The 21238-nt window shown below is 46.0% G+C and overlaps 1 protein-coding gene across 1 annotated transcript in view; it reads left to right on the forward strand.

Annotated features, from left to right (window-relative positions):
• Positions 1-21238, forward strand: part of CNOT3 (CCR4-NOT transcription complex subunit 3) — a gene marked incomplete in the record, with an annotated part of 468179 nt that overhangs the window by 318946 nt on the left and 127995 nt on the right. The window contains 1 exon segment of the mRNA XM_073602305.1: positions 1798-1981. Coding sequence (XP_073458406.1) covers positions 1798-1981 — 184 coding nt within the window.

Raw genomic sequence — 21238 nt, forward strand, 5'->3', positions numbered from 1 at the left:
TGCCTGTGTCCTGTATTCTACTCCAATAAAAAGATTTTGCAAGCGAGTCAAAAATCCTTCTCTTTACAAATAAACTAAGTTTGAAATAGTGGCTGCTTACACCATGACTAATGGACACGCCAGGCTCCTTTTGAAAAATTGAGTACACAGCAAATACTGTCCTGTGCTTTTCAAGTCCCAGCATTCAGTGCAGCTGAAGAAATTCAGCTAGCTCTTTGACTCATAGGTAGGCAGAATTTACAGAACTGTAGCTGATTTTGTTTGCATTACCTGAGTGTGTGTTTAAAAAAAAAAAAAAGGGATGCATCACTTCTCCTTTCAGCACTAAGTTGAGGTAGAATGGTGAGTGTGTAAATGCTGCTAAATTCATCCAGTATGTCCAAACAGCTAGTGGGTGGGCAGCATGAACAAAGAGGGAGAGGGTAGGAGTTGGATTTGGGAGTGGGACTTGTAGAACACAGAAGAGTACTTGCTGTGTACTTAGTGTTACTAAAGTCAGTTTTTTGTTTGTTTTTTCATTTAAAATAACAAACATGTTATACTTACCTGCTCTGTGCAGTGGCATAGCACAGTGTTTCCCCGATCTTCCTCTTCTCCCGGTCCCCAATGGCGATCTTGGCTCCTCCTCCTCCTCTTCTTTTTATGACCACCATAGTCAGCCACTTGCTATGGGGAGAAATGTTGTCCGCACGCTTCTGACCTGTGCGTCTATGGAGCCGCGCTCCATAGACTTACACAGCGGTGACCCCACTGCCCACTTCCTCTTCACTGCATTTGATTGACAGCAGCAAGAGCCAATAGATCCTGCTGCTTCTCGAATGATGTGTGAAGAGGAAGTAAGGGGAGAAAAGATGCAGCTGTGCACAGCGCTGATCTCTTTTCCCCTCTCTTACGCTTCACACAGGGAAATTTAAACCACTTTTTTAACTTTAATGCAAACAGTGCATTAAGGTAAAAATGTTTTTACGTTTCACAACACTTTAATCTCCCTATTGTAGCTTGGATTGTCAATTGGGAGTGTAAATGGCCATTATTTTGGTTGGCGTTTGCAACAGATGGCAAAATCTTAGTCATGTGGAAAAAGGTACATCATTTTATATTGCAGCTTTTTAAAATAGGCTAGATTCATTACAATATTCTTTAAAACAAAGAGGTCGTAATCCTTTCAGGCACAATTTCATTACCTGCTGTGTCATTTGTATTCATTTTTAGGAAAGTTTTGTGCTATACCTTAGAGAGAATCCAATAGGTAGACGGTGAAGGCAGGATGGCCACCCTAGCACCTGCAACATGCAAGTTTAGATGCATGGTTTAAGTGCTGGGATTTGTCAATCTGAGTCAGCAGCGGTCACATTGAAGAGCAAGAGCTAATACATTAATTCCCAACTTTTGAATCCAGTCATTGGACAACAATGACCTGTCAAATTAATGTTTATTAAATGTTTATTTGTCATAGTAATTGTCAGAAAATTACCTCAGCATTTTGACTTGTAATGAAAAAAGAGAACAAAGCAGAATTCTGATCATGAAAGGATAAGCATCAGTTTACTGTAGTTGTGCTTCCATTCCATCAGTTACTGTATCATAATGAAATTATGTTTTGATTTAAAACTGGGGAGAGGATTGCAAGGTCTTTTCTGTGATACAATTTAGTGCAAAGAACAGTCATATGTAGCATTCAGTGTGTCTAACTGCCCTCAACTAGTAAGGGCATATTTGAGATTTGAGTTGCTACATAGCACTGTTTTTTAAAAAAATTATGAAGGTGGTTGTTTGAGTTTTTTTAATTTCTTCTAGGAAAGAAACAAACAGTGTCCTCCAACCATCCAGCAACAGCAGTAATACTAGCACTGGGCCCAGTTTACTATTACCCTTAAGCGTAAACTCTCCAAGTTCGCCAACACCAAGTTTCGGTGACCCTAAACCCAGCCAGCCACTACTTAACGGTCCACCTCAGTTTAGCTCTACACCGGACATAAAGGTAAACCAAAAAAACTGCATTACTTCTGTGAAATGTGTCTGTCTTTGCAAAATTAAAGTCTCAATAAACCCACATGCACATTCTGTAATATGTGTGTCATTTATATACCATATAAGCTGAGTTTTTCATTTTGTTGTGCTGAAAATGCCCCCCTCAGCTTATACTCTAGTCAAGCACTTTTTTGCAGCAGAGAATGACATTTTCCAAACTGATTTGAGGCCCTGTATCTTGGGGACACTTGGTGCTAGGAACCCCAAATTTGATGTGCAAACCCAGTAAAACTAGCATTACAACATATCCAAAGCTGGGGTTCCTAGCACCAAGTGGCCCCGAGATACGGGGCCCCAAAGTCGGTCAACTGTGTCCATCTGCAGCAATGTCATTTCGGGACCCTTTGGGTCCAGAGACCCCAAATTTTGTCTGCAGCTAGGGGGCATCTAGGAACCCTTAACTACCGAGTTTGAAGTTCGGGGGACCTATGGCTGCAAATGGGTACAGTGAGGCATGCAAATAGGCATCGTTGACCCTCTTTTCCACTTGCTGCGCATTTCTCACCCTAGGCTTATACTCGAGTCAATACGTTTTCCTAGTTTTTTGTGGTAAAATTAGGTGCCTCGGCTTATATTTGGGTCGGCTTATACTCGAGTATATATATGGTATCTCTAAATCAAAATTCCTTTTTAAGTTCATTTTTTATATCTTATACGTCAAGATCCTTCAGATTAATTTTTCATCCTACTCCTATTAATGTTGAAATGAATATACGATTTTAAAATTTTACTTTAGATATGCTTTACAATACAATTTTGAGTTTTGGGTTTATTGACACTTTAGTGATGGTGGTAGAAATGTAATATTTATAACTTGCACAAAATATGCATGTGGGGATGACTGACTGTATACATGCAATTATTTGTGAGCGTGGCTGTGTACATTTATTTGTTTGGCGCACGATTTGATAAAAATTCAATCTGGATGAAAATGTTTGCTGGTTAATTGGTTAAAACAATATGTATGGAGATATTGGCTAACGGTGTCTGACTGTTCAGTTGCACACAGTTGAAAACAATGAGGGAAGAGATTCATTATTGCCATCCTAATATTTATCTAAGCAGAATTCTTTACAGGACAGTTTACACCTGGGCTACTGCATACTACTTCTGAACAAGCTTACCCTATACTTAACATATTCTGTGAGTACCACACATGGGATTACCCTCAAGTTGTAGACTATGGTGGAGACCAGGTGAAAGGGAGTCAATGCAAAAATCGTTGGCGAACAATTGTTCTCCTGAAGGCCTGCACAACACTCAACCTCAGAGTGAGCCATAATTTCCTTGCACCTGAGCAAGAGTCCACTTTAACCCTGTCTCGCATTTGATTCTAGCACTAGGTGAGCAGATAATTTCACGATTTATGCCTCGGTCAATCAGAGGAAGCTTTGTTTTCATTCAGAGAATACAAAGCTGCCTATGAATGGCTGAACGCCCCTCATCCCGACTCAATTTTGTTTCCTGTGAGGAACGGGGTTGTTCGTGTCCCACAGCCGAAACACTACTATATGTAGCTGAAGCCACATAGTTTATACAGTGTGCCTAGCAGTCGCACCTGTTAGTGTAGGAAACAGTTCGTTTAGGCAAGCTTGGCCCAAGTAAGCTATTTACAGTGAAGGTAAAGCTAGAGATTGATGCAGTGCCATTCGCCCAATTCCATTCAAGAACACTCCAATAAAATTTCTTGCCAGTCTGGATCAAACAGACTCCTTCTCTCAATTTGCCAATGCTCCATTCCAGCCAATCAAGCAACACCCCTTATCTTGATGGATCAACACCCAACCCCTAACAGTGGGGAAGTTCTTCCTTAATTATCACAACAGACGCAAGTTTCTCAGCCTAGGGGGAGTGTGCCAATCCCTAACAGTTTGAGGAACATAGTCATTGAGGGAAGCCAAGCTTCCCTCAAAACATCTTGGTGCTCAGAGCAGTCAGTTTGGCCCTGCAGCACTGGACACTATTGAAAGACAGACCACCAAATCAGGGTGCAGTGGAACAATGCCACAGCAGTGGCCTACAACAACCATCAAGGGGGAACCAGGAGCCTGGCTGTCTTAAAGGAAGCAAACCAAATAATCTCTTGGAGAGAAACTCGCTGTCTTTGTAATCTGCATACCAGGACTGGACAACTGAAAAGCAGATTATCCCAGCCACCATCACCTGAATCAGGGGGAATGGGCCCTTCATCCAGATATCTTTAGTCTGATATTCTAGAAAGTAGGGGAATATAGATGTGGACATCCTAGCCTCCATATTAAACAACAAACTACCTCTGTTGCGAGAACCAGAGATCCTCTAGCTTCTGATGCCTTGATAATCCCCTGGTCTCAGTTCAGGCTAGTTTATTCTTTCTCTCCAATGTGAATCCCACCTTGCCTGTCCTGTTCTTTGACAGCTGCTAGTCTCATTCCAGCATCCTGGTTTTGGCTATGATGCTTTTCGGTCTCTGTCTACCTGTAAGGTGATTGATGGGGCCAGTTTCTGGGTGGAGACCAAACCTGATTTAAGCCAGACAAGCCTGCAGTCTTATGCTTGTAATATTGGATTTATATCACATGCTCCAAGCTCTCTTTGTCCTGCTCTGGTGTTTGGATTCCCTCGTTGACTATCTTGGATCAAATATCGACTACACTCTGAACTCTGCCTGCCTTTTGACTACAGATTGACACTGACTATTCTGAACCTTGCCTGTCTAGTCCCTGGACTGTCATTGAACCACTCTGCATGTCTTTCAACCACAGGTACCTATTTGCTTTGCTCAGTTCACACCTGCCCTGGCATGGTGGCCAGGCACTATAGCATTGTGTATAAGTTCTGGGGGCAACCGAGTCCCGGTAGGCCTGCTTGCCTTATGGGAAAGGGGGCTGCTATACTGCAGGTGAAGAACATAGAAGCTAGCTATAGTGTCTGACCAACTTATTTAAGGGTAAGTGTGACACTGTCTTGCTCAAGAATATAGAGCAAGAGAAGAAAATTGTGTCTCTAATTACATCAAACTCGCCCAGAAGAACCTGGTGCACAGACATACTCAAACTTCTAGCATATGACACCCACCCTGTTCCTAACTAACCAGATCTGCTTTCATAAGTCCCCTGTATTACATCCTGCTTCTCAGTCTTCGGGTTTAACAGCAATGACACTGAAACGCAGGTGTTCAAGAATAGAGGTGTTAATGAGTCTGTGATTCCTACCTTGCTAAAAGCTAGACAAGTAGCTTCCAGGAAGAAATATTGGGCTTAAGTACTCCTGAAGTCCAGGACTCAACTTTATCCATTCTTTTTTCAAAGGCCTCTGGCTTTGCTCTCCCCTGTAAAAAAAAAAAAAAAACTTTACATGATGTTTCTCTTATTAAGCGCTCCCTTGCAACACCCTTTTCTTTCTTGGAATCGCAACTTGGTTCTCTCTGCCCTGCAGAAACCACTCTTTAAACCTACCAGGGATATACCCTAGAGCAATGTTTTTTAACCTTTTTTCGGTCAAGGCACCCTTTAGGACTGTGCACAGTTCTGGGGCACATCATTCTGAGGGCTCGTTCACGCCAAGAGATGCATCCAAGCACGTGCCTTTTTTGCGTGTTTACACATGTCACTTTTTTTAAAAAGCACAAACATACACACGTGCTGGATGCATGCATGGGGGGTGTCATTAAGAAATAATGGCACCCAATTGCACCTGCAGAAGGCAGCACATTTTTGTGCAGTACAGGAAAATGTGTGATTTTGCACATTACCTCACTTGCACCAGGTGTGAAGATACCCTAAAGTGTAGTTCAGTGGTCTTAGTTGTAACTCTCCCCCCCCCCCAGTTCCCCCTCCTAGCACAAATCCCCCCCCCCCCCCCCCCCCAAATTTCTTCTCCTAGCACAAACTCCCCTGCTCCCAAATCCCAACATCTAGCACAAACCCCGCTGCAATCCCCTCCTTTAGCACGACCCCGCTCCAATCCCCTCTCCTAGAGCAACATTCCTCCCTCTTAACACAAGACCCCCCTAGCACAAATGTGGTCTATGCTCTCTGCTTACTCCCTCACCCGCGCACACACTCCTCTCTCCCTCCACACCCACCCACAATTTCTTCTGCCTGTAGAGGAGCAGTGTGGGGAGGAGATGGGGGTAGTAGTCAAATCCTGCACATTGGGGGGAGAGTGCTACCTTGTGTTAACTCCTATGCACTGCGACTCTTCAAGGAGAGAGAGAGCACAGCCCACACGGCTCTCTCCTCCTCCCTACAACTATGAGAACAATTGCCGGCAAAGCAGAAAGCTTTAGTGCCACCCAACAAATCTGCATTTTTGTTCAGTTTAAAATAATTCATCACAGCACATTCTGATCACCGGGTCCCAGCCAGTGATTGGCTCTGAGCTTCACGGAACACAGCTTTGAGTGTAAACCGCACAGAGCTATGTTCAGGGACAAGGGATCTAGTTGTTTTTTTCATTTCCTGCTAAGCAGGGAATGAAAACAACTAGATCCCCAGAAAAAACAGCACACAAACACTTGTTAGGCACATATTTAACCCCTAGATGTTGACCCCTTCCTGCCCAGTGTCAGTACAATGTCAGTGCATATTATTAGCACTGATCACTGTAATAATGTCATTGGTGATGTCAGTGGCAGTTCCCACAAATTGTCAGGTTGCGTGCCATACCGCTATAAGTTGCTGATCACCGCCATTAAGAGTATAAAAAAGTCCTCAAGCCTGGCAAGGATCCAGAACTAAGTCCTATCGTCCGATCTCTTTGATCAACGTGGACGCCAAGATTTTGGCTAAGATACTGGCTAACCGGTTAAATACACTTATTACATCCCTAGTACATCCGGACCAGTCTAAGTTCATGCTGGACAGGGGAACAGACATCAACATTCGTAGACTGTTTACCCACATTGACCTGGCCGACAAGGGGAGTTCAGGGGTGGTCGCAGCGCTAGACGATGAGAAGGTGTTCGACTTGGTCGAATGGCTCTTCCTCTGGCAGGTACTGGAATGCTTTGGCTTTGGTCCCAAGTTCATTTCTTGGATCCAGCTTCTGTATAAAGATTTGACTGCTAGAGTCCGAGTGAACGGTCTCTTCTCCAGCCCCTTCACCTTAAGTAGGGGGACCAGACAGGGCTGCCCCCTTTCCCCTGGGCTCTTCGCCCTGGCGAAAGAACCTCTGGCAGTCCTCTTGTGCCAGGACCCCAGGGTGAAGGGAATTCAAGTTGGAGTTCTTCATGAAAAAGTGTCTCTGTATGAGGACGACACGCTGCTGTACCTGGCTGATGCAGGTGCCTCCTTGGAGTCTGCGTTGGAGATAATTGACCAGTTTGGCCCATACTCCGGTGTCCGTGTCAACTGGGACAAGTCAGTCCTATTTTCCCTTCACCCTTCGTGATCTGGAATTGAAACTCGGACTCCCCTTCGGTGGGTAGAGGAGTTTACATACCCTGGGGGTGAAGGTCGGGGGATCCTTGCCTACCTACTTGGAAAATAACCTCTTGCCCTTAGTGCCCAGTTCACTACGAAATGTCGGACCTGGAAAACCCTACCATTGTCACCAGTTGGTAGGGTAAACCTGCTGAAGATGGTTTATCTTCCCAAATTCCTGTACTTTTTTAGGAACACTCCAATTCCTATCCTTAAGCGGGTTTTCCGCAGGCTGGACAATGTTATTACTGCCTTTGTTTGGGCGGAGAAGACCCCTAGACTATCTTCCAAATTTACTACTGGGCAACAGTCCTGGTGACTGTTACAGCTGGGTTTTGCTTGGGTTGGCTAAACCACCAACGGACACTGGAGGCAGCGATTCTGGGTTCTTACGCAGCCCTGAGCAACTTGGTGTATAGAGGACCCAAGGCCCATCCTGCCACCATGACTCCAATGAAAACGACTATTCGTATTTGGCAACAGGCAGGCGCCATCTACAGGGCAGAATCCACCTTCTCCCCGCATACTCCTCTATGGGGTAACCCACAGCTTAATCACTACTACCAATTGCCGGACCCCCAGCTCTGGGCATCCAAAGGTATAGTTATCCTTAAACATATCTTGCCTACAGGTTCTCTCTCACCCCTTACGGTGCTGAGAGAAACATATGCTGTACTCGCCTCCATGACTTTTAGGTATTATCAGCTAAAACATGCTACCCAGGCGCAATTTCCTAACCCCATAACTCTTCAGATGGACCCCACAGAACGACTCCTGATTTAAAAAATCCTAGACAAACCGCTCTCCTACCTATACTTCAATCTTGCCTCTGCACATGCAACCACACTGACGACACTATGACAAGTGGAAGTCTGACATCCCGGGGCTGACTGAGGAAGACTGGGAGGACCTACTGAGTGGATATATTACTACAATGATTTCAGCCAGAGACCATTTTATCCAACTCAAGTTCATCCATAGGGCATACTATACCCCAGTGAGATTGGCAAAAATGTATCCGGGTACAAGTCCCCTCTGCAACAGGTGTAGCGCCTCTCCTTTTTGGGAGCAGGTGGTAGGGGCCCTGAATGAATTTGGGGACTGGTCTCTTGGTCTAGACCCGACCCTGGCGCTACTGGGCTCTACGGAGGATGTTGTGGCTATTTCTATTCTACGCTCTATATTACGCTAGGAGGGAGATTCTCCTTAGGTGGAAGCAGGCTGCACCTCCGACTCTCAGATCCTGGGTAGCAACGATTAACTCTGTGCATCCCCTATATAAATTGACTTACAAAAGCAGGAACTGCCCCAAAAAATTTGACAAAGTTTGGTCACAGTGGATAGACGCACAAGGTTCCATCTCTTGAAGTACATTGTAATGTCATATGATTTGCTTTATCACAGGGTTTCATCCCTAGCAGTACATTGTATTGTCATGTGATTTGTCCTATGCTGCGGAGTAGTACGCTACTGCTCATAGAACATCCTCTTAGTCCAAGCTTCCCTCCCTTTCCCAGCTTTCCCATCCCCCCTCCCTCCCTCCCTTTTTATCTCCTCATAGTATACTGCAGAGATTGAGATTGGTCGACTACTTCCTCTGTCCTTATTGTATACCAGCAAGCTTGTTAGAATTTAACCTGTTCACAGTTTGACTTTTCTGTATACCCACCTGTACATCTTAACTAAGTACCGTGTCACTGTCTGTAACCGATTTTATACTGCTTCCCTTATGTTAACTTGTACAACAATAAAAAACTTTTCTGTTAAAGAAAAAAAGTATAAAAAAAAAACTTCCAGTATATATCCCATAGTTTGTAGATGCTATAACTTTCACGCAAACCAATCAATATACACTTATTGGGATTTTTTTTTTTTACCAAGGACATGTAGCAGAATACATTTTGGCCAAAATTGTATGAGGAAATTTGATTTTTTTTTTATGGGTTATGTTTTATAGCAGAAAGTAAAAGATATTGTCTTTTTTCATCTATATAAAAAAACAGGTGATCAAATACCACCAAAAGAGAGCTCGATTTGTGTGAAAAAAATGATATAAATTATGTTCAGGTACAGCATTGCATAACCGCGCAATTGTCAGTTAACTACTTCCCGCCCGTGCTATAGCCAAATGACGGCTACAGCCCAGGCTTACTTTGCCAATAGGCTATCATATGACGTCCTCCTGTGATCACACTGCCCACGCACACCCTGCGGCGCCTCTGATCGCTGATTTAGCTGATCACAGCTCGGAGTAAAGGGTCTTTTACCACCTGATCAGCTGTGTCCAATGACCGCTGATCACAACATAAACAGAAGCCGATTATCGGCACTAATTTTATCACACTGTTAGCAAGAGGAGAGCTGATAACCGGCTTCTGTTAAAGGGACATCTACACTGATAATTAGGGCACTGATTATCAGTGTCCTGATTCTCAGTGCTGCCTACCAATGCCCATCAGTGCAGCCTCATCCGCGCATATCAGTGAAGGAGAAAAATTACCTGTTTGCAAAATGTTATAACAAACTATGGAAAAAAATGTATTTAAGAAATTTCTGTCTTTTCATTTGTTTAGCAAAAAATAAAAAACCTAGTGGTATTTAAATGCCACCAAAAGAAAGCTCTATTTGTGTGAAAAAAAATAATTTCATATAGGTACAATGTAGCATGACCATGCAATTGTCATTCAATGTTTGACAGTGCTGAAATTTGGCCTGGGCAGGAAGAGGTTAAAAGTGCCTAGTAGGCAAGTGGTTAGATTAGTGCAGTGCCGAATAGCTAAAAAAAATGTAAGGTCGCTGTGGATGTTGGTGTAGAATTGATGTGCCTGGAGCTCAAGGTCTGCACTTCCGCACGCTCGCATGCCGAGACCGCGCCCCCCCCTTTTATTTTTTTTTTTTACATACAATTCTGTAAAATAATGCATTTGGGTGGCAAAAATATGAATGCAATCTACTCACTGGGGGGAGAACCTCTGGGGGAATCAAGGATGGAAAAGGATCTGAGGGTCCTAGTAGATGATAGGCTCAGCAGTGGCATGCAATGCCCAGCTGCTGCTAACAAAGCAAACCGAATATTGGCATGCATTAAAAAGGGGATTAACTCGAGAGATAAAGAGATAATTCTCCCACTCTACAAGACTCTGGTCCGGCCTCACCTGGAGCATGCTGTTCAGTTCTGGGCACCAGTCCTCAGGAAGGATGTGCTGGAAATGGAGCGAGTACAGAGAACATTAGTTATAAGGAAAGGTTACTAGTACTGAACTTATTCTCTCTGGAGAAGAGACTCTTGAGAGGGGATATGATTTCAATTTACAAATACCATACTGGTGACCCCACAATAGGGATAAAACTTCTCTGCAGAAGGGAGTTTAACCACTTCAGCCCCGTTGGGTTGCTTTAACTGACAATTGCGCGATCGTGCAAAGCTGAAAATAGCCACTGATTACTGTATAAATGTCACTGGCAATGAGTTAAGTGTGTGTTCTCTATTTGTGTTCTAACTGAGGGGATTGGACTGACTGGGAGAGAAGACAGATTGTTGATCCTACTTAGTAGGAACACACGATCTGTTTCTCCTCCCCTGACAGGACAGGGATTTGTGTGTTTATACACACAAATCACCGTCCCTGCTCTCGTTCCCGCAATCGTGGGTGGCCGGCAGGGATCGCACTTGCCGGCCACACGCATCAGCTGCTATGGCTCTTAAAGCAGCCGCAGTGTGTATATATATATATATATATAGTAATTCGCGCAGCAGAGCCATTCTGCTGCTGTATGTATACAGGAGCCAGTCGGGAAGCGATTAATAAGACACGTGGCCACTCATTAAGATTGGAAGAAAAGAGTTTTAACCTTAAATTGCATAGAGGGTTCTTTACTGTAAGAGCGGCAAGGATGTGGAATTCCCTTCCACAGGTGGTGGTTTCAGCGGGGAGCATCTATAGTTTCAAAAAAACTATTAGCTAAGCACCTGAATGACCACAACATACAGGGTTATACAATGTAATACTGACACATAATCATACACATAGGTTGGACTTGTGTTTTTTTTCAACCTCACCTAATATGCAACTATGTAAAGCGAGCAATACAGTGTATTTAGCAATCATTTTTATGAATGCCATCCATTTATTCTCAGGATGTACTCTTGTGATAGCTGTAATTGGTCACAACTATCACATGGTACAGATGCGCTGTGATTGACCCTGTCTACCAGGTAATCACTGTGACCAATCACCGAGATCAAAAAAATAATACACAAAGAATAACAATGAATGAATTGTGTACAATGGTCATGTGATTTGGTCACAGCGATCACTTGGTACCAGGGCCAGCCCGGTACAATGATCTGTCATCCTCTGTGTCTGTGGACATAGCAGGTGACAGATCGTGCTGCAGCAGGACTGATGTCTGGAAAAACATCATATGACATCCACCCGGGACTGTAGATTTCCCACTCGGCCGTCATTTGTCTATACGTTGGGTAGGAAGCGGTTAAGGACGTCACGAATAAAAGGTCTTCTCTCTGGTAGGAGCAAATCTGCAGGCTGGGAGCTTGCAAACCCTAAAAGATTACAATTGGACCAGGAAATCTTTCCATCTGGCAGTTCCTGGAGAATTTTTTTTTAAGAGTCTTGATTTTCTCGGTGGATTCCTTGTAAGACTACATAAGGCTGCTTTCTCAGTTGGGCACCATGTCTACATGATCAGAATCCTATATCACAAGTGCTTGTCAGCGGAACATCTTGACAAGAAACAATTTGATAGGCTGTACTTTGAAGAAAAACACTTGTTTGGAGCATCCTTGGGTGCCTTCATCAATAAGGTAACTGTGGGTAAAAACACGCTCAATGTTGACAGGGAAACCAGAAACTTCAGAATCCTTTCATAAGTAGCAAATCCCAGGCATTAAGCAGAAGCCTACATCCCAGTACCATAAGAACGGGGACAGCCAGCTCCTCTGGATCTGGAGACAAGCCCCCTTCAGAGTGAAAGGGCACCCCCCGTGCAGGTGGGGTATGTAGATGATACTCTGTAGCAGTCTGGACTCAGGAAGTCACAGAAGACTGGACATGCAGTGTGATATCCAGAGGTTACAAGCTGAGGTTTTTCTGCTTCCTCCCTCCATGCTTTATGCACTCAAGGTCATCTTCAGAGCCATATAAAAAAAAAAAAAAAATTTTTTTCTTGAAGCTCTGGAAAGCTGCTGTCCCAGGGGCACATCATCCTGTGCCGCAAGAAGAGAGGTCTCACAGCTTGTTCTCAAACCTATTTTACAGTTACCAAGCCAGGCAAAGATGTTGGCCTGTTCTGAACCTCAAGGGTCTCAAGTCTGAAAAGTCCAACATTTCGGAACGGAGTACACCCAGTCAGAGATTGTTTAGCTTCATTGGTGGGACCTCCCGGTGTCAGTGAATATTAAGAATGCCTACCACTAACACATCCTGATTGTCCCGGCCTCATCAGCAATTTCTGCAACGTGCAGTAGAAGATCACCACTTCCAGTTTGTGACCCTGCCATGCTGCCTGTCCACGACCATCAGGGTGTTTACCAAGGTGTTGGCTCCAGTTCTGGGGTTGAGGATCGTGGTATCCCAAATGTGGAGTACCTGAATAAAATGCTTCTAAAGGTGTGGACATTTTTTTTTTTTTTTTTTTACTACTGGTCCAAGGAACTAAATTGGGGTCCCAATCTACTTGTCTCTCCTGACAATCTATGTGTCCTGAGAAAAAAAAAAACATTTAAATAAGGTCTAATTTTTACATAAGCCACAGTTGTCTCATTTTCACATAAAAAGCCATAATTTATGGCTTTTATTTTACTAAAAAAAAATTTTTTTTTTTAATAAAAATGAGATAACCCTGAATGAAACAGTTTTATCACTAGGGATTTTCAATAGATGTATGTCACTTTAAAATGGCTTTGCCAGCATAGAAAATATGAAGGGTTGATCGTTTTTTTTATTAGGCATAGGTGTTTAGGAATGTCTGGGGCTTTAAAAAATGAAAGAGGCTTTATGGCAACTTAAACTTTTATTGTTTTTAACATTGCTTTGTTTCCTACTCCCCTCCCTGCCTGTCTCCAGCACTGCACCTGTGAACTAGCAGGGAGGGGAAAGACTTTGCAGTGCGAAAGCACCAATTGGGTGCTTGTCAGGCTCTCTTAACGCTCAGCAGAAGTGCATCTGCCGAGCGAGTAGACTTTAGATTTACACAGGAGGTCTGGTGCTAGAATTGCTGTCCATGACCTGACATTCACAGTGATACCGCACGTGTGTGGAACAATTGCTTCTTGCGTGTGGGCCCGATGTGTGTGATTGCCTTTGCGCATGGGAGGACGGGGTCACTTTAATTTTTTTTTTTACACTGTCGCTTTCATTTATTTACTTTTTATCACTTACTGCTGTCACAAGGAATGTAAACATACCTTGTGACAGCAATAGGCATGTGATAGGTACTCTTTATGAAGCTATATGGGGTCTAGAAGACCCCAGATCCCTCCTCTGCCCTTAAAAGCATTTGATCATGCCAAGATCAGTGTTATCAAATGATTTTCATTTTTTAAAATGGCGCTATTTACATCTGGGTAAACCGGAAGTGATGTAAGGTCATTGCTTCCAGATTCCCAATATCATTCATGGTCATTGTTCGTCTCTATGATCAGCCGGCAGAAGCCCTGGCTGGTCGATCGGGTGGGACGGGACAGCCCAATAAAGCCACAGAAGGCGGTGGGAGGGGATACATCCACTTCCTCTGCTTGTAAAAGCAATCCAGCGACTAGTTACGATTGCTTTTCCAAAAGAGCCGACCCACGCCTCTGAAACTGGTAGTAAACTTGCCTGAAGCAGGGTAAATGTAACAAAAACACCTGCCCGGAACTGCATGGTGCAATTTGAATTGCGCATCCCTATGCTTCCCAGGGAGCAAGTGGCTCAGAAGCAGACCTCAAATGTCCAACAGATGTACAGGTTATTGAAAGGTTTGGTTGAATGCTGAGCCTTCAGACATTAGTTTTGCTTCCAACAGTGTCTAAAATATTTTAGGCCTCAACATAGCACAGGCAAAGACACGGTTTCCACAGGAGAAAGTCCTGTGTCTTGAATCCCAGATGGAGTCCTTGAAGTTGCTGGAAAGTCCCTAGATTTTGGTCTGCATGAGGGTGCTGGGGTGGATGGTAGCTGCTTTAGGTACAGTCCCTTATGCCTATGCTCTTCAGCTTCATATTCTGTCAGTATGGGACAGGAGTTCTTGGCTCTACCAATGCATCTTCCTCCCAAGATGAGGTTGGCTCTGGAATGATTTATATCGACGCAGATGCTGTATATTTGGTGATATTTACTCCCAATGAATTAGAAGGCCTTTATGACAGATGCCAGTCTGTCAGGCTGTGCAGTAATTCTGGAGAACTTCTCAGTTTAAGGAACATGATCATTCAAGGAAGAAAAGTTGCCATCAACTTCAGATGAGCTTCAGGTGATTCGGTTGGCTCTTCTGCGCTGGTGTCTACCTTTTGGTACTCCCCCTTCAGGGGTCGGGCAATGGCATGGCTGTGACATACATCAAGCATTAAGGATGGACAAGAAGTTGCGCTGCTCACAAAGAAGCGGACCTCATCTTCACATTCCTGCCCTTTCTGCCGTGCACATTCTTAGGCCAGGCAGCAGTCCGGGAAAATGGGCCATAAACCTGGAAGTGTTTTCAGAGATTTGTCCCAGGGCAAGCAGCAGAAACCCCTGGGGGTCTCCCCTGCCATTTCCCTTCTGGGTGGTGTGTGTCCTGCCCTGGCGGTATGGGGAGGGAGGTTCCAGTGCAGGGGGTGCAGCAGAGATCCCTAGGTGCATGCACAGCTGTGTGTGCAGTGTGAGGTAGTGTGCAGTTTGGGGGTCCCAGTGCAGAGTGCACAGCAGTGTCCCCTTAAATGTTCACCCTGCCTGGTGGAGTACAGTACCTTTTTGGAAGGGGGTCCCCTTGCAGAGGGTGCAGCAATGTTGAAGGCACAGTGAGGATCCTGGCAGCATGCTTCAGCATGTCAAACGGCAGGCGGCCATTTTTGGGTGGTCATACCGCCAGGGCAGGACACACACCACCCAGAAGGGAAATGGCAGGGGAGACCCCCAGGGGTCTCTGCTGCCTGCCCTGGGACTCCCACCAATCCGTGGGGGGAGGGGGGAGCCCAGTTTAACCAGGGGACTTTAGGATGGGAGGAGAGGGATCCTGCAGGCAGGTCTGACCATCCCTGGAGGGTACCCGCGTCCACCCCAAACCGCACAAAGGGGGAACTGTACTTACCGATCCATAGTGCAGGTGACCCTCCAGACAGAACTCCTCGCCACCAAAGTGGGGGGCTGTCGGCCAAAGGGACCACTGTGACTCGGACCAGAGCCCGTTCGTATGCGACCCTGCGAGATGTTTAACTCATGGGCTAGCCTCAACAGACGGAGGCTGTCGTGGCCGACCTAGCGCGTAGCTGCGGTCTGCACGCGCTCGCTGGCTGGACTGGGGAGACCACTGGACCTAGATTATCCAACCCGTCGCCCAGCCCGGCAGTTGATTGCAGATCTCCCAGGAGAAAATGCATGGAAATAAGAGACAAAAAGTTAAATTTGCTAGGACCAAAAAGATCCCAGCAAGGAGCTAGGTCCTTACTCCTAACTAAACAGAAAAAAACTGAATTCCCTAGATCAGGGAGGGGGTTATATATTGACTGAGGACAGCCCTTGGGCATAGCCAGGTTTTTTTTGTTCTGCCTTGTCCTACTCCTGCAGAGGCGATATAACCCACTGGTCAAGATTAAGGAGGCGCTGTGTCCGTTGATGAACGAAAAAGAAATAAGAATTCTGTGTACAACGGTACACCTAACTGAAGGTTGACTTTCTTGCCTTGAGCGGTGTAAGAATTACAGGGTCAGGAACCACCCCTATCCCCCTGGACTTCAGCTCCAAAAGCCATTCCATAAAAGCCAACTGTAAAGCAGCATGGGAAATCGGACCCTACAACAGTAAATCTGGCTGATCTGGAAGAGCCCACGGCTTGTCTACCAAGAGATTATGTACGCATACCTGAATGTGTGCTGAGGTTGTTCTGTCTGCAACAGGGAGGAGGTGGTAGGAGGGATGGTGGGGAGCAGCTCTGCGTGTTGTGCGAAGTCTCAGGAACGAGCAGAGAGCCGACATCAATTCAAGCAAGTTGACAGGAAGGAGGGTGGACCCAGACTCCAGAGCCAGACCATTGTCAGTATTACGCTTCAAGAAAGCCAGTAGACCCTCCCACAGGTAATTAATTGTATTTTGACAGAAACTGGGCACTTCCCTGAGGGCAGGAAAGATTTGTAGATACTAGCAAGCTCATAAGTATTAGGATTAAGCAAAAAAAGGAAACCCATACTTATCTTTCTCAAGTCGTCTTCCAGGACGGCACCCTGAGAGATGACTGGTCCTCCTGACAGGAAACACAATCAAGAAAGGTTAAAAGCCCCACCCTGCACTCCTCAGTTTTTGATTGTGTTTCCCCACAGCGAAACAGTTTTTTTTTTTTTCTAATAGACTGAAGGCCGTGGACTGGAAGTCTCCCCCTGGGCGCCAGACTGCAGGTTTTTGGAAAATCTTTGGGTCTGGTAGGGCTTGCCCTCCCCGGGGGGTTCGTTTCCCCTATTTTCTCAGGGGGGCAATGAAGAGCTCCCCATGAGAACTGGAGGACCCTGGGCACTGTGAGTCTCCAGAACTCCAGGGACCATGTTTCTGCTCCCCTCTCTCCTTACCTCATGGTTTTAAGAGAGGATTTGCCACATCTGCCTGTTTTTCTGCTGTTGCAGGTCTGTGCTGGGTCTCCTGGCCACCTCAGCGCCGGCGGCTGTGTGTATGTTCGGCGCCATTTTGCGGTGGTCATTTCTGGGAGGAAATTATGTCACGGCGGCCCGGACACTAGAGCACGCTGTCCCACAGAGGAGGAGGCGGCCTCAGCAAGATGGCGGCGGCGTTCGGAACGCCATGAGGAGCCAGCAGCCGGCTAGAACTACAGGTACCAGCGGTTAAGAGGGGAGTAGTTCCAGGCGGCAGAGGCAGCATCAGGCAAGGAGCAGGCGTCCACTACTCACTTACTTCAATGGAGCAGGAGGAGTTTACAGCCGTTGTGGAGGCCACCAGGGGTGAGTCTATCAGGCAGGAGGAGATAAGGGAGGGGGTGGCCCTCTAGCTTTTCCCTCATAAGAGATCTCTGTTTAATTTTTACTAGCTAAATGGGCTTCTTGTTTTTGCAGACACAGAAACCCAGAGTGTTGCCAGTAGACCGAGACCCAAAAATCCTTCCCGTACCAAGAGGTGTGGGTATTGCAATGATAAACTAGCTGCAGAGCACACCAAGCCGTTCTGTTATAAATGCATTCATGATTTTCTCTCAGTACAATCTGAAATGCTGTCCACACTTAAAGCTTTTCAGGCTAGCCTCAATGCTAGGCAGGATAGCAGAGAAGGCTCATCCTCCCAGGAAAGTGCTCTTTCTAATGTTAGACAGGTGAGCACTGCTCCGCAGAAACCGCCATCTTCAAAGGATTCGGAGGAGGAGGCGGAGGAAGTGGAAGGTCCCTGCCGAAGTCTCCTTGAAGAAGGGGAAGACGCAGAAGATAGCCAGGAGGAAGAGGAACACTCCAGGCCAGGCCGACATATCTTCTCGACAGATGATATGGAGGGCCTCCTAGGGGCTATTTATGCTTCTGAGGAGATCCAGGAGCCAGAGGCACAGACTTCTGTACAGGATAGGTTGTATCAAGGGTTGTCTAAGGCTCAGTCTAAAGTGTTACCTATCCACCAGTCTCTGAAAGACATTGTTTTAAGAGAATGAAAGGAGCCAGAAAATAAACTTCAGAAGTTTAAAACCTGGAAACGCAGGTGTCCGTTTAAGGAAGAGGAGCAGGAGAAGTTTTTTTTAAACTTCCCAAACTAGATGCATCTCTGGCCCAGGTGTCTAAACAATCTGACCTGTCTTTGAAGACGCAGGTAACATTCGGGACCAAATGGACCGTAGGTCAGAGACCCTTTTACGCAGGGCCTGGGAGGCTAATGCGGCTACTTTAAGTCCAGCTTTAGCTTCAGCGTGTATAGCTAGGAATACTAACATGTGGCTTAATAAACTGATCATGTGGCGAGTACTTCCAAGTCCAAAGATCTTTTGGATTCCCTGGAGGTAATTGGTAAGGCGGTAGCCTTTCTTGCGGATGCTGCAGTGGAGTCGGTGCGGACTTCAGCTAAGACAGCAGCGCTTCTCAATTCTGCCAGAAGAGCCATATGGGTTAAGACCTGGGATGGGGATCATACCTCTAAGACTAGGTCCTTTTAAAGGGTCTCTCCTGTTTGGTACAGGGTTGGACCAGACCCTTTCCAGATCTACGGAGAAGGGAAAGAAATTTCCGGTTAAACCTAAAAAGGCCAAAAGATTTTTTCGAGGCCCCCAGGTCAACAACCGGTTTAAGGACTGTAAGGAAGGAAAGAAATGGGGTGTTGGAAAAGCCAAACAGAAGGGAGCTCTCCTTTTCTCCGGCCCTAAGGTCGCAGACAAGGATCCTAAATGACGCCAGCACCAAGGTGGGAGGGAGACTGGCACAATTTATCCCTCAGTGGGAGCAGGTAGCTCGGAGCCCTCTGGTCCTTCAGTGGATACGAGAGGGCTACGGGCTAGAGTTTGCTTCCAGGCCCCCGCAGACATTTTTACTGACTTTTCTACCCAGAGAAAGATCAAAGGCCATAGGACTCATGGAAAATATCGAGAAGTCGGAGAGTCATTATCCCAGTTCCGGCGGATCAGCAAGGAAAGGGTTTTTATTCCCACGTCTTTGTTTCCAAACTGTCCGGGAAATTCAGGTTAATCCTGAATCTAAAGAAGTTAAATACCTTCCTGCGATACAAGAGATTTCACATGGAATCGGTCTACACGGTCAGAAAACTTCTGTTAAAGGAGGTTTTCATGGCTACCATAGACCTGAAGGATGCATATCTGCATATTCCCATTCTACCGCAGCACCAGGTATTCCTTCGCTTTACTATCTGCAGATTTGGGTACACAGCACTGGCAGTTCCAGGCCCTACCCTTTGGACTGGGGGCCAGTCCAAGGGTATTTATAAAGATCCTGGCAGAGGTCATCTCCTACCTGCACCTTCAGGGGATTTCCCTGATACCATATTTAGACGACCTGTTGGTCTACAACCTTTCCAGGGAATCCCTTCTCCGGGATCTGGACAGGGTAATATCCACCTTGGAGTCCCTGGAATGGTTGATAAGTCAGGAGAAATCCTCTCTGATTCCTTCTTAGACCAAACTCTACCTGGGTCTGTGGGTGGACTCGGTAGGGCAGAAACTGATCCTTCCGCAAGAGAAAATAGAAGCACTGATTGCTTCAGTGTCTTCAATCCGGCACCAGAGGGTAGTGTCCAGAAGAGTGATCATGAGGGTTCTAGGTCTCATGACTTCATGTATTCCGGCAGTACCTTGGGCCCAGCTCTACTCAAGACCCCTGCAAAACTTCCTTCTATCCTCATGGGATGGAAAAAAGGAATCCCTGGATACTCTGGTTGCCATCCCTCAAGGAATAAGAAATTCCTTACTTTGGTGGCTCAATCCCCAAAGGTTGGGGGCAGGTCATCTTTGGTTCCAGCTCCAGCCAGTCAGAATAACGACTGATGCAAGCTCATGGGGATGGGGGGCCCATCTAGAAGAACTGCAAGCTCAGGGTGTGTGGGACACACGACAGAGAACTGCGTCTTCCAATTTCCGGGAATTGTTAGCTGTCAGGTAGGCTCTAATAGCCTTCGAGAGCAGGATCAGGGGGAGAGAAGTTCAGATCCTCTCCGACAATTCCACGACAGTGGCTTTTCTGAACCGTCAGGGGGGTACACGGTCGCTTTCCCTAATGAGTTTGACACAGGAGATTCTAGAATGGGCGGAGCAAAGGATACCGTCCATTTCTGCGGTACACATAAGGGGAGTTTTCAACATAAAGGCAGACTTCCTCAGTCGTCGGACAGTACAACAGGGAGAATGGGAGCTGAACCCCGAAGTTTTCACCATGGTCTGTCAACAGCTGGGTACACCGGAGATAGATCTCTTTGCCTGCAGGGAAAATAGGAGAGTCAAGAGATACTTTTCCCTCTGCAGGGAACGGGGGTCCGAGGGGGTGGACGCATTGGCTCAGGAATGGGATTTCAGTCTGGCTTATGCTTTTCCTCCCTTAGCTCTGATTCCAAGAATCCTTCAAAGACTGAGTCGGGCCAGGGGCAATTTGATCTTGATTGCCCCCTGGTGGCCCAAAAGGTCCTGGTTTCCCACGATGTGGAACTGGGCAGTTTTACCTCCGGTTCAGCTTCCAGAACGTCAGGATCTTCTGCTTCAAGGCCCTCTTTACCATCCGAACCCCGGTTTCTTCAGGTTGACAGCCTGGCTGTTGAAAGGGAGTGCCTGCGCAACAAGGGGTGTTCAGAGAAGGTGATTGACACCCTGTTACTGAGTAGAAAGCCGGTAACAAGGCGCATTTATGCTAGGGTCTGGGGGGCTTTCTCCCTTGGTGTGAAGCGAGAAAAGTTCCCCAGAAAGAAATTCCAGTTATCTTAGACTTCCTACAGGAGGGAGTAGACCGAGGTTTAGCCACCAAAACTCTGAAGGTTCAGGTGGCGGCTTTGTCTAGTTTTCTGGATGTTAAATTAGCTCTAGATCCTTTAATTAAGAGATTCCTGTCGGCTAGAGAGAGACTTTCCCCGGTCCAAATTAAGGAATTTCCACCATGGGATTTATCTTTAGTCTTGGAAGCCCTGACCAGG

The sequence above is a fragment of the Aquarana catesbeiana genome, linkage group LG10 (assembly GCF_042186555.1).
Source record: "Aquarana catesbeiana isolate 2022-GZ linkage group LG10, ASM4218655v1, whole genome shotgun sequence".
Taxonomy (NCBI): domain Eukaryota; kingdom Metazoa; phylum Chordata; class Amphibia; order Anura; family Ranidae; genus Aquarana; species Aquarana catesbeiana.